The sequence below is a fragment of the Bicyclus anynana genome, chromosome 21 (genome assembly GCF_947172395.1).
Source record: "Bicyclus anynana chromosome 21, ilBicAnyn1.1, whole genome shotgun sequence".
Classification (NCBI taxonomy): Eukaryota; Metazoa; Arthropoda; class Insecta; order Lepidoptera; family Nymphalidae; genus Bicyclus; species Bicyclus anynana.
The window spans coordinates 4581119-4595809 of NC_069103.1; the positions used below are offsets into that span (position 1 = coordinate 4581119).

Here is a 14691-nt window from a genome sequence, read left to right on the forward strand (position 1 = left end):
TGTTTGGGCGGTAAATCCAAAAATGGATAATGTTAACTATTTTAAAATGTTAGCTTTCTGTATTCTCCGTTGATAACAAAAAAAATCTCGTGAAAGAATTATTTCGATACGTTAATAAATTCCCGAGATATAGAATTTTAAAGTGAGCACGCGGTGATCAGCTCACGTTTAACGTTGCCGTGACGTCATCAAACAACATTTGCTCGCCCGTTATCGGCAATTTTGTACTTCTGCCTTACCTACTGGTGAACTTATGGGTAGAATTCAAAAATTCTTTTTGTGTTGAAAAGCTCGTTAAACAAGGAAGGCTTTAAGCTACATAACATCACGCTACGACCAATAGGAGCAAAGCACCGATCAAAAATGTGGCCAAAACGGGGAAAATAAAGTTCAGTCATCGGCTAGTCTTTTTAATATATAAATGCTAAAGGTCATTCTCATGAAATCTCGAAAACCGCTTGACATACAAAGATGAAATTTGGCAGGGAGGTAGTCTATAGTTAGTAGGTATCTGCTAATGTTGGATTTTCGATAGGGCCTGATAAAAGAGAGTTCGAGGTGCGTAGGCATAGCTCGCTTTTCGACTTCTAGTATGAAGTCAAACTACCGCTTGTATATATTTTTACTGTGGCATTGCTTAGACTATCCACAGATTAAATACATAGAATATTCGATTACTGATCGATGTTTGGCTGTTTCGCCAAAAGAATCGATTCTTTTTATAAATTGTTTTTATTAAAAATTTGATAAAATTAAGTTTTAAATACTTTCAAATGAAACGTTACTCCATCTTTTACTAAACTACAAGTTTTTGGCCGTTTTTTATGCCATTTAACTACACAAACCGGCATTTTGAGGGAGTTCTTTAAACTACGGAAACGATTACAACAATGAAACATCGATTCTGTAGCAACAGTTTTTATAAACGCGTTAGATCATAGATTTTTGATCTTTGACAGAGGGGTAACGGTTAGCAAGAAGTCCAGTTATTAATAGTCTAAGACTCTGAGCAATTATTGTATAGGACCTGCCTCGCTAGACGTTACTTTTCTGTCAAAATATATGATCAACGATCTAATGCGATTATAAAAACTGTTTCTATAGAATCGATGTTAAATAGTTGTAATCGTGTTCGTCGGTTAAAGAGCTCCGTAAAAATACCTTTTTGTGTAATTGAATTGTGTAAAAAACGGGCAAAAACTTCTAGTTTAGTATAAGATATATACTAAATCTAAGCTCGTTTTCCTCAGAAAATGACAGACAATTTTGTTCATGACTATGAGTGCGATACAGGTCCTTCTATAATTGGTCTGAGGTCTAAGAGTACGAACGATCCAAAAATTGTTCGTACTGGACTAAAATACTAAAGTAGTCCAAACTAGGCCTTATTGACATGACATTTGACCAATTTGACAGTTGACTTGAGTTGATTTTTTGCAATTCGTATCAGCAAGAAATAATACTGTTAATTAAATTATTATTGGTAATTAGTAATCTTCTATCAGTGTTTGTTGTGTTTGGTGCATTGTTCTATCCGTATCGCATTTATAATTCATTTTGCAATTGCAATATTTGTACTATATTTTCAGTTTGATGTGCAATCGTGTGCAATGTAATGTGATAGGCTAGAAATCTACCTGTAGGACCTGTCTTCGATCATGAAATCAAGTAAACGAAGGCTTCAAGCGCTTACTGAGAGCTCCGATGGAATGCCAAATTACCTTAAAATGGAAGACTCTGAAACATCGATACCTCCTGTTTTTAGATCGCGATTACACGAACTATTTTCGCAAATAGAAAAAGAGTTTGACCTTCTGTACACAGAAAACTTAAACTGTAAGTATTAGATTTCGAATGTTTGACCATTTTATTGAAGTGAATTCTTTAAGTTGAGTAAAGATCACATTTGGATTTTTAGTGCAAGAAAAAATAGACATACTAAGTGAGAAGTTGGAACGAGAAAGCTATGTTGGAGATAAACAAAACATTGATTATATTGAGTTTGAAACAACAGGAAAAAATTCTAAAGTTAAATGTAAGTATCTTATTTAATATTACATTTATACATTTATGTGCCACTAGGCTGCTGTAGGTACAGTAAGCAGAAACCAAGAGCTATAATGCACATTTTGATGTATTGCTATTTCAGAGCAGACTAGAAGTTTGGCACATACATCTTCTTCTTTCTTCGCACTTGGCCATGTGATTGGCCTTTGTACTTGTGGCACATACATACTTGTGACATCAAATCTTACAATTCTACATTTTACTATGGACAAAATATGCATGATTTTTATGTTATAGGCCAGATTTTTTATAATACAGGCCAGATATTTGCTATAGGCCAAATATTATAGATCTATATTATAATCTATTGTTTTTGTATGCAGTGTCACAAAATAACTCTCAAAAAGTGAAGACAAGTCACAAACTGAAGGTTCAGACTAGTAAAATAGTGTCTAGTTTTAAGGCACCCACATACAACTGCCAGCTTGTTCGAGAGTTCTCAGGACACAAGGATGGAATTTGGGATCTCTCTACTGCTCGTCCTGGACAGGCTTTAATTGGGACTGCTTCTGCAGGTAATGTGGCATATAAATTACTGTTATTAAAAGCCCCTATTCTCTAGCAAATAACTAATTTACTAATATACTGTCCAAAGATGATCGAGTATTCATACTTAAGTTATCTTATACCCATAGCACAAGCTATGCTTATTTTGGGGCTAGATGAAAATGTGTATATTGCTGTAAAAATTATTTACTTTGTCATGGTTACGAGGTTAATTGTGTAGTCACAATTGATGTTTGATGAGTTCCTTAATGATAAAGGTGCTTTGAGGCTTTTGGATCAAAGACTATAAGAAATTGTAATGATGTTATGAATTGTAAATTATAATACTGTATGATTTTTAAAAGAACAAATGTTTCTTGCTGGCTGTTTCGAAACAGATGGCAGAGTCTTTACAAGTAGTCAACTGACGTTTTATAAAGTGCTTGTAAACTGAACCTACTTGAAATATATGGATTTTAATTTTGATATTTATTACTTACAGATCACACAGCATGTGTATGGAGTGTGGAATGGGGCAAATGCCTCCTGCAGTACACTGGCCATTCTGGCTCCGTAAACTCAATCAGGTTTCACCCAACCAGAGATATTGCACTGACAAGCAGTGGGGATAACACTGCACATGTGTGGCAAGCGGCTGTTAACTGGGACTTGCCGGTAATTCATTTCTATATAGACCAATACCAAATTAAAGCAGTCTTTTAACTTGATAACTTTTTATAAATCAATGAACGCTGGCTAACACACAAAAAAGTATGACTCATTATCACGTTCAACCTGATCTGAGTGTGCAAACGAGAGCATGGAACAATGGGGATGATGGCTAGGTTGGAATATATTGATTTTTATGATACATTCTGGTAAATAAGTTCAATGGTAACTAATTTATACATAAAAAGCCAAGATTGACTAGATCTTCTTCTTCTTTCCTGGGCCTTTTCCGCACTTGGCCATTTGTGGTGTACGTAGGTTCCTTTGGTGCTGGTCCCTGCCGGAGTCACTCCAGCCTGCCAAGTTTGCTCCAGAAGCTTAGCAGGCCACCCAGGTTGCCGAACGCCTCATGGAGTTTTGCTGGGGATCAATGTGTGCTGCGCGTTGTTCAGATACACCTCTGCATCTAAGTATAACATGTATAGGGGTGTCCTCTTTCTCCATGCATGCTCTGCACAGAGAACTGTCGAGGTCTAGAACTGAAAGGTGTTTATTTAGTGAACAGTGCCCTGTCATCAGCCCTTATCAACTCCAAATTTATATGCAATTTAAAAAACTGTCATCTTCCCTATTCTTTCCAGCGTGGTCAGTCTTCTGAAGAGGAGCTAGAAGCGGGCGGAGAAGAAAGTTTAGGAGATGGTGATAGACCTGAAGTCCTTAGAACTCCTCTGTCTGAACTCTCTGGTCATTCAGGCGTTGTAGTGGCTGCTGATTGGTTGACGGGCGGGGATCACGTCATAACCGCCTCCTGGGATAGGACGGCCAATTTGTATGACGTTGAAACAGGAGACTGTTTGCAAATACTAACAGGTAATTGATCAATCTAATATAATAAAGAGAATAGATTTTATTGTTTGTTTGGCATTGAATAGGCCCCGAAATTACTGAGCTGTTTAAAATAAACTTTCATGTTGTTTAAAATAGACAACAATCAATGGAAGGCCAGCTACAAATGCCATGAAGTACCCACAAGCAATTTGCTTAAAGCTCTTGCGCTAAAGGCTACATTTTATCCCTATATTCCTATGGGAACAGAAACCGCACAGCGTCTGCAACTATGAACCACTGATTCTATAGAGACAGTTTTTATGATCGCATTTGATTGTTGATTGTTGTTATTCTTCAGGAAAGTAACGTCTAGTGAGGCAGGTCCATCTGTAATTAGTCTGAGTGCGAAAGCATATAACTTTGGACAACAACACAACATGTTGTATAGTTTACATTTACCTCTTATAATAAAAGGATGCACAATCATGTAGAAAACTTCACTTAAAAACTGACCAATTTTGGCAGTTTTAGCCAAAATTGGTCATTTTTCAGTTAGTCAGTAAAAAGAAAATTATACCTTAAGGCCTTTAAATACAGTCCAATATTCAATAAAATCCCAAATTCAGAGCAAATTCAACCTTAAGGATTAAGTTTAAGGTTGAACTTGCAAATGTGACTACTTGAATGAAGTGCCAAGAAGTTGTATTTAGCACTCATTCAGTGGGGACTTTTATTGGTCGCTGATTGTGCATTCGTTTTTTAATAGGAGATCGATGATAGTTTAACATGCTTTTGTAGGTCACGACCACGAGCTAACACATGCTTCGGCGCACCACAGTTCGCGGTTAGTGGTCACAGCATCCCGAGACACCACCTTCAGGCTGTGGGATTTCCGCGAGCCGATACACTCAGTTTCTGTGTTTCAAGGACACACAGAGTATGTTTAAATTTTAATTTTTATATTTCTTTTTACATTGTAATGTGTTAGTTAGGATATAAGTTAGATGTGTTAATTTGCTTCTTTTTCTGTTCTTTTTATATAGATTGTCCCGGAATTAATGGTTAATACTCAAATTGTAGATTAATAGCACGTAATTTTCTAAAACTAATTTGAATAGTTTTGAAAAAATCACTAGGGTGACCAAGTTATATTTTTATTACGGATTTTTCAAAATTTTCTATCTTGAATCAGTTTTTTCAATGCCATAGCTGCTGTAATTAAGATTTTAACTATCAGATTTTTGTTAAGCATTATGTATGATACCAATACTTTGATACTATTTAAAAAAAATATTTTACACATTTGTATTGTAGAAGTAGCTTTGAGTGCAATAACTATTCATTAAAATTTAAACTATCGTGAGTGTTATTCATATTAATTGATTATGAAACACGGCTAAAACTCACGTGATATTAGGTTGGAGTATGCCCGACAAGTTTCGAACCCATACGATCCAAACGAGTCCCGCGATGCAAGAACCAGCTCATGACTAAGGGCCCCGTATGGGTTAAAATGTCGCAATATACAAAAAAATATATGATACTGAATCTTAAAAACTTGTACACTAGTCGAGGTTTGTAAGGTGGTGTGTAAAGTTGTAGGTAAAAATGTATGGGAGTTGCTTAATTTAGAATATAAGAAAAAAAATTTAAAGTGTGCACATTCCAACCTTTTTATTTCAAAATGTATTATAATATCTGCCTAGTTGCCTAAATTTATATAAAGTATACTGTTTAAAATAATAATAATCGGTATAATACGCATTATTGTTTCTGTTTTTAGAAGCGTTACCTCTGCAGTATTTACGCGCGAAGATAAAGTTGTCTCCGGATCAGATGATCGATCTGTCAAGGTAATTCTTTTTAATTGGCTTTACTGTCCCTTATAATTATTATCATTCTTTATAATATCTTTGAGAATGTCAAGTGTAGTATGACCAGAAAATTAAAAAACTTCGCCGAGTTGCGGAAAACAAAGACTACTATCAAATCATATTTAAACGAAACATAAACAGCAAGAAAATGTTTATGGCACCCCAAATCCATCTTTTACATATTTTTATTTTTGTGTAATTATGTCTAAACAATATCCTTTATTGAATGAATGATTAATGAGCATTACTGAGTACTTATATTATAAGTTATAATATAAAGTGTAATTTTTAATTTACTAAAGTTATTTGCCATTTAAAAATTATTGATGAAACTCCTGCTATTGATCGATATTACATCTTTTTCTCTTCTATACGTATTATCCATTGGCATGTATTATCTATTGGTTGGTATGGTATTATCTATCTTCACGATATGGTATTATATATTACAACACTAGTCCTACTGATAGTTTATTGGAATATAGCTTTGAACATACCTCCCGTCCCTGTGCCTGTGCCATCTCTTTCGTATCAACACAATGAAAGAGATAGAGGTATTTCCAGTTGCTCCACCATTAGTTGAATTTTGTCTCTTCTCGAGGAATATCTCGTCAGTAGCATGTAAGAAAATATTTTTGGTGAGAATTTACAAATGGCCTCTGTGGCGCAGTGGTATGCGTGGTTGATTTGCAAGACGGAGGTTCTATTCCCGGCTGGGCCGATTGAGATTTTCTTAATTGGCCCAGGTCTGGCTGGTGGGAGCCATCGGCCGTGGCTAGTTACCACCCTACCGACAAAGACGTACCGCCAAGCAATTTAGCGTTCCGGTACGATGTCGTGTAGAAACCGAAAGGGGTGTGGATTTTCATCCACCTCCTAAGAAGTTAGCCCGCTTCCATCTTAGATTGCATCATCACTTACCATCAGGTGAGATTGTAAAGAAATGAAAAAAAAAATTTGGAACATTTAAAGGTATGGGACGTGCGTAACATGCGTTCGGCGCTCGCGACGATTCGCTCGGACTCGTCGGTCAACCGCGTGGGCGTGAGCGGCAACGGCCTGATCGCGATCCCTCACGACAACCGGCAAGTGAGGATCTTCGACCTGCAGGGTCAACGGCTGGCGAGGCTGCCCCGCTCCAGTCGACAGGTAATGTCCTCCCTGACAAACTCGGCCTCTTGGTTGGCGTGCACGAGGTTTTTAACTAGCGTAAGCACTGTACGTGTACGTACAAACTTGCCTCTACGTACAAACTTTTTGAAACCCCCCATTTTATGTAAGTGGCGGGTTACAAAGAAACAAAAAGTAGCCTATGCCACTCTCCATCTTTTCAACTATCTCCACCTAACAAATTACGTCAATTCGTAGCTCCGTCTTGCCGTGAAAGACCGACAAACAAACAAACAGACAGACACTTTCAAATTTATAATATTAGTATAGATAACTTGCGTGTGTGTTGCCAGTGATGACCTATGGTTCCAAGACTTGGTCGCTTACTATTCGCCTCATAAGAAGGCTCAGAGTCACACAGCGGGCGATGGAACGAGCTATGTTAGGAGTATCTCTGTGTGATCGAATCAGAAATGAGGAGATCCGCAGAAGAACCAAAGTCACCGACATAACTCAACGAGTCGCGCAGCTGAAGTGGCAATGGGCAGGGCACATAGTTCGAAGAGCCGATGGACGTTGGGGTCCCAAGGTGCTGGAATGGCGACCCCGCACTACAAAGCGCAGCGTTGGTGGACCCCACCAGGTGGACTGACGACATCAAGCGAGTCGCAGGGATTCGATGGATGCAGGTGGCTCAGTATAGTGATGTTTGGAAGTCCCTACAAAAGGCCTATGTCCTGCAGTGGACGTCCATCCGCTGATATGATGATGATGATGATGATGGATAACTTGCAGGGCCACCGTCGTATGGTGACTTCGGTAGCGTGGGTCGAGGACATGTCCTCGGGCATCAACTTCTTCAGCTGCGGCTTCGATCGGCGTATCCTCGGCTGGTCCATCCAACCTTCAAAGGATAACTGAATCACTATTGCACGTATGAGGCATCCTTCTAATATAAAGACTATCTGACTTGGTGGTCTACGTACCACATACCTACCCATGTTATATTACTATTGTCTTTTCTTAAACCAACCCTGTATTAGAAAACAAGACAAAACATCAAATATTTCGAGACGTTTTTTAGTTAAATTATGAATTATACATAAGATTATTTATATTCAAAGTAAAGAAAAAAGAAACTCTGCTGAGTTCAGGTATTGCTAATTTTAATGCAATATATTCAAAAATATGATGTACCACATTTGTCACTCGTTCCATGACTCTGTGACTTCTTACATTTTTTATCACATCCAGTAAGTTTCAACTGTTATTTGATACCACCTATTCAACATGGCATGTCGAAACCATTTACAGTGTGTCAATGAAACTACAGTGGCCCTAGGCTCTAGAACGTGCGCCAAGAGATAATAGGCTAGTTAGCACTTTTTTAAAAGGGTCTAAAGTTGTTCATTAGCATTCTACTAGATTGAAAAAAAAAATAGTTTTTATGAGACATGAATATCTAATGACAGGTACATATTGTCTATATTTTCTACATATCGCCTTCTTTTTCGTCCTATCACGATGAAATAGACAGGGATATTTAACAAAATATCGCGCTGCCTTTTGTTACAATAGGATGACAGAGACAGCTTTAAGTAGACATATTTGTCTAGCTATTTGACTCCTAAATGTACGACCGGTCGTCCATCGTATCCGTTACGTGACATGTAAAAAAATATAAAGTAATGTAAGGGCAATAGGCGAGCACAGTATCATGCTCCGCGCGATAGAGGAATATAAAGATTTTTTAAATGGCTCACAGTCACAACGGTAGATTAAAACCGCATTCCCCGACTGTCGGCTTCTTCAACGCTGACGGGATCAGCGATAAAATACTCGCGGGCCGCGAATGGCTAGTTATCGCCTGGACCTGTAACCAGGCGTCGATTTTTTTTTCTACAAACACTAACAACGATTCGAAAACTAAAAAAAAACATACATACAGCCGAACGTAGAACCTGCTCCTTTTTGGAAGTCGGTTAAAAAAATGTATGGGAATGACAGGTCCGATCGACAATTTTTTTAATTTTTGAAGCGTTAGCGTTTGTAGAAAGAAAATCAAGAAGAAAGAAGAGAATACAGGCCCTGGAACGTGGAGTTGTAGTTTTATTCTTCTAAGTCTTAGGTTTCATTGACACTATAAGCGCATTGTAAAAATAGTAATCTTAATAATTTAGATATACCAAAACAAATGTGTGTGTGTGTTATTTGTTGTTCAGTTTTCTGTAGATGGGGAAAGGTTAGAGTACTGTTATAAGTATTACCATGCATGGCAAACATTAACTATCCTTCTTTCGCATCGTCGCTGTGTAGCAATAAATGTAGATAAATGATGTGCGTTCTTTTTTTTTTAAACAATATACAGGATGTCCCGTAATTAATGGATAAACCGCAAATGGTCGATAGTTTTGAAAAAATCACTAGTTTGACTAAGTTATATGTTTCTTTTTCGGATTTTTCAAAATCTAGCATCAGTTTTTTTTAATGTTGTAGCTGCTGTAATTAACCAATCTAAACAATAAAAGATTTTTTAAAATCAGTTCACATATGACGGAAATATCGCTAGATATATAAAAAACATACATACAGCCGAACATAGAACCTTCTCCTTTTTGGAAGTAGGTTAAAAATGTAAATAAAACTTAAGTACTCTTACTTATCCAGGTCTGTAGACAAGTATGTCTAAATGCTCGTATATTCAATGAATCAATAATTCGAAAAAATATATATAACTTAATCACCTTATGAATATTTTCAAAACTATTTAAATTAGTTTTAGTTAATAAGGTGGTGGTGGTAGTAAATCTACCATTTGCGTTTTATCTATTAATTACGGGGCACTCTGTATATGAACTATGTTTTGAGGTGTTAGGTAAATTGATAAAGAAAATATCGAATCAATATCATATTAAAGTAACCCTGTCACTTGAAATTTTCAATGGTATTGTTTAACCACTGAGTATGTTTGACATTAAAAATAAACAGAATGTGTAATTTTATTATTATTGTCGTGAGAAAATAATTATTCATCATGTAATAATTAATGATTTTGATTGTGATTTTTAATGTAAATGTGTTTTCTTGTAAATTTAGCGCATCACTGTCCCATATTAATATTAATTTTAACTATATTTGTAGGTCTAGGGCACGTCAGTTACGAATGTTATTTAAACGGGTACATACCACGATAAAAAGACGAGATTTTTAATTTCGATATTTCGACCCAGTTGCATGGATGACCACGATCCATGCAACTGGGTCGAAATATCGACATTAAAAATCTCGTCTTTTTATCGTGGTATGTACCCGTTTAAATAACATTCATAATGAACAACCACGAAATAAGTTTAAAATCATTAGTTAACGTCAGTTACATATCTCGTGGCGTCATTGTCGAGCAAACGAATAAATTATTGGACGGAGGTCCTGGTTTCGATTCCCGGCTGGACCGATAGAGGTTTTCTTAATTGGTCCAAGTCTGGCTGGTGGGAGGCTTCCAAGAGCAAAGACGTACCGCCAAGCGATTTAGCGTTCCGGTACGATGTCGTGTAGAAACCGAAATGGGTGTGGATTTTCATCCTACTTCTAACAAGTTAGCCCGCTTCCAATTTAAAAAAAAATATTGCAACCAACGAGCGAGTTATATATTCGACTCCGCCGCTATTGGTCGACAATACGTTTCGTATGTGACGAGTGTTGTGTGTGATTACGTAAAATAACATTGTTAGCAATTCATGATGAATTTCTAACATTGTTAATTTGTCGTGAACTAAACTTCTAGTAGAATTTCCGTAAGATGATTTAAACTCCAAATCACTACCTACACCTAAGTTTAAATGTTAATTATATAACTTAATAAATAATAATAATAACCTATTTTCTTACATTTTCACGGTAGTTCTACACAGTTTTAATACTGCCGAGTGAATAGATGATAGCACTCAGTAATAATGAATCCGGTAGTTGATTCTATACCAAATAATATCAAAAATCATTTATTAAATGCCTACAAGTATTGTTGTATGTCCTTCATAGAATTAAAGCTCGCTTAATAAAAGAATTTTTGGATGTTATAAAAAAATAATTAAAAAAGCCTTTTATTCATTGCATAAATTTTATATGAATTCTCATTATTGTTGTAGTTCAGTCTGGTTAGTAAAACTTAAATTGTCTAAGTCTTTTCCAAAGATGCCCCTCGAAATATCGAAATATGGTTGTTTCAATATATACCGAGTGGCACAATTATCCACCCACTTTAATATACTCGCGTCATAATAAAGTGGGCGGATAATTGTGACTCGTGAGTATATTTTTACTGCCGACGCCTTAAGCGTCCTATTTACAGATGGTCCCTAATTAATAGATAAAACACAAATGGTAGATACCCCACCTAATTTTCTAAAACTAATTTGCATAGTTTTGAAAAAATCCCTAGGGTGACCAAGTCATATAAGTTTTTTTTGGATTTTTTAAATTTTTCTAACTTAAATCAGTTTTTTTAATGCTGTAGCTGCTGTAATTAAGATTTCTCATTGTTGTTAACCATTATGGATTTAATTGTCGACGAATAAAACTATACTATCTCTTATAAAAACAAATGAAAAATTATTTATAAAAATAGTATCATTATACATTAAAAAATAAAATCCGTAATGTTTAACTAAAATCTGATCTTGTAAATCTTGAGTACAGTTTTAAAAAAATCCGAAAATAAATAAATTACTTGGCTGCCGTAGGGATTATTTCAAAACTATTCAAATTAGTTTTAGATAGTTAGTTGATTTTTCTACCATTTACGTTTATTCCATTAATTACTTGTCTTACGCAATATGGCGGTAAAGTTGACACACACGGTCAAGTTTCGTAGATTGCCACGCTCGAGTTGTGTAGTCTATGATTGGCTGATTAAGCAGAACAATGTAAAAGAAACGCTAGTGTGTAGAGCCTCTATATATAAAATGAAAAAAAAAATGTGAGAGTAAGATTTAATGATTTTTTTGTGATAGAATAATAATAATGTTGTTTTCACTCAATATTGTCACTGTTTTCGTGATGATAAACTATGTTCTTCTGTGTCTATGTGTATGCTTTGTATTTAAAAAGAGGTTATCTATTACTTATCTTGCACAAAATTCTAGCGAAATGTTGTTATGGTAAAACTATTGTTGTTGGATTTTGGTAGTTTATTTATAAGTAATTAAGATTCAATTATTTATAATGTTTTAGTTTGGGATCTGGTTGTAGTTAAGCTATAAATAATTAGGAAGTCGGATATATGTACCTAATAGTTTATGTGTAATTGATATTTACCAAACCGGAAAAATCATAATTGTTAACATTTTGGTTATTAACTTAGAGCGAAAGGCAATGTATACTAAGCAAATGCAGATTAAAAATCTATAGTTTGTCAATGTGCTGTATATCAAAAAAATACATATTATTTCGTAATTCCTAAAGCATTTTGAGTATGTTCATCTGGTTCCTTGTACTTAGGAAAATGAAATCTGTGCCCAAAAAAAAATCATTTTCATCACATCAAAAATGAAAACATATCTTTAGATGTATCAGTGGATAGCATGGGTAGTTTCTATTTGTTCTAAGTACGGAATGCTGAACTGCCTAGTATGGAAGAATTGAAAAGTTCGGCTTTTTAATCAAAATATGAAGTTTAGATTAATTTGGCGCCTTTTATTTTTAATTTCCTTACCCAACTTTACTGTAGAGCCAACATATTTTGACAATGACTAACACTTTAAAATTAATTAAAATATATTTTGTCATACAAATACATTTCTCCATACTCTTCATAGTTATATGGAAACTGACGTCACGTCACAGACAATATAAATTCTATATTCATCTGCAGACAATAATTCAAAATATTTTATAGAATACACATATCAACACTTTAAAAATCATATACAAAAGCACCTGAAAATTAAATTACTCATATTAAATTTTAACAATCTAGATTTCATTTTCAGATTTCTATTCTATACAAAACTAGTTTTTTATTTAATAGCTGTCTTTTTTTGATGACGTCACTTTTCATCCAACAAATTGGAACTGCCATTTAACAATGTAAAGTGTAAAAAAAAAAAAACATTTTTTCCTAGTCATGGAAGCTAACATGTGTAATAAAATATGAGTTTTCTGATCGATGGTTTTTAATAAGTGTATATATGGGATAACATTATTTGTTTAAATCATTATAAAGATGTTTAATGTTTTACAAAATTTGCTTACCTGTTAGCTCCATTGATTCTTTACCAAAGAACAAATTCTGATTATGTTAAATTATTACTATTGTATTGCTTGCAAAAAATGCTACGAGTAGGTTGTATTTTAAAATTCATAATTATTTATTTCGTACACTGCAAAATAGTCAGTTAGTATATTAAGGGCCAGTTTCACCATCTTCTGATAAGTGTCGTTTTTTTTATCACATGTCACAAGTATTGAAATGATAAAATGAATACACTAAGAGCCACATTTTTCATTTTATAAAAATTTTATAAAAACACATTCATCATTTTATAAAAACTGAAAGTTTGTCAGCTCAAGTTCCTACCATTGATAAGTACTATTAGACCGTGGTAACTTTGGGAGGTAGCATGTTTTAAGAGTATAGGGTATATTATAGGGTAAGGAGGTAGACTGTCAACCCGCTAAATATAAAGTGCCCCTTCCCCTCGACAAATGACAGACAATTTCGTTGATGAACTTGAGAACAGTACTGGTCCACTTTTAATTGTTCTGAGGCTGGTTTCGATATATTTTTCACTGCCTTAAGGCCTAGTTCGGACAACTTTAGCATTTTAGCCGAGCACGAACAATTTTTGGATTTACCGCCCAAAAATCGTTCGTACTGGACTAAAATACTAAAGTAGTCCGAACTAGGCGTATGCGCGCTATAGACTTGACGATAGGTACGGTACACTTGACCGTGTGTGGCTGACGTTAGACTGTCCGACACTTATCAGACGGTGGTTAAACCGACGCTTATTATTTTGTGTTGTGTTTGTTAAAAATATATTTGTATGCATTACCTAATATATTCTTTTAATTTCCAGCCAATAATTTTATATGTATAAATAATGCATACTTCAGTTATAGTTGACATAATTATATTAATTATCATAATTTTATCATCTTTATAAAATATATGTACTTATTAGATTAGGATTATATAAAATTAAAAACTATTGGTTACCCCAATCTATCTGTAGTATTGGTCGATAAGTTTCAATGTGTAAAAGAATAAACAAATATATATTTCATATTATGTGAGTGGTTTTGACTTTTAATATAACTTATATTAAAAATCACAATTTATTATGTCAGTTAGGTCTAGTAGCGCGACACGACAAACCTCGTGAAGAGTCGACCAATATCAATGGGAGAGAGAATTCTATACTAAAGCCATACTCGATGTGCACTGCTTACCAACAAAGAAATTAAAAATGAGTCCTACTTAATGATAAATCAGATTCTTCACAATATAATCTATACTTAATATAAGGATTCAAAAGTAGTAAGAGGCAATCTCTGGTCAGATTCTTCACAATATAATCTATACTTAATATAAGGATTCAAAAGTAGTAAGAGGCAATATCTGGATCTACTGATTTTGAATAAGTATTCTTTTACCAAT

At 34.8% G+C, this 14691-nt stretch overlaps 1 protein-coding gene across 2 annotated transcripts; it reads left to right on the forward strand.

The window, feature by feature from the left end:
* Positions 1-1386: 1386 nt before the first annotated feature.
* LOC112047495 (WD repeat-containing protein 37) lies at positions 1387-14322 on the forward strand. 2 transcript variants are annotated; one of them, XM_024084630.2, is made up of 10 exons: positions 1387-1483; positions 1590-1836; positions 1919-2035; positions 2391-2582; positions 3056-3228; positions 3864-4092; positions 4849-4987; positions 5834-5903; positions 6897-7073; positions 7830-14322. In XM_024084630.2, the coding sequence occupies exons 2-10, from the start codon at positions 1659-1661 to the stop codon at positions 7953-7955; spliced, it is 1401 nt and encodes a 466-aa protein (XP_023940398.1). In that variant the 5' UTR covers positions 1387-1483; positions 1590-1658; the 3' UTR covers positions 7956-14322. The 2 variants fall into 2 exon arrangements, with proteins under 2 accessions (XP_023940398.1, XP_023940397.1); XM_024084629.2 differs by having other exon boundaries at positions 1412-1836.
* Positions 14323-14691: the final 369 nt, after the last annotated feature.

Coding starts and splice junctions, on each gene's coding strand:
- LOC112047495 (XM_024084630.2), top strand. CDS start 1,659: ATGAAATCAAGTAAACGAAGGCTTCAAGCGCTTACTGAGAGCTCCGAT. Junction 4,988..5,833: donor GTGTTTCAAGGACACACAGA/GTATGTTTAAAT, acceptor TTCTGTTTTTAG/AAGCGTTACCTCTGCAGTAT. Junction 7,074..7,829: donor TGCCCCGCTCCAGTCGACAG/GTAATGTCCTCC, acceptor GATAACTTGCAG/GGCCACCGTCGTATGGTGAC.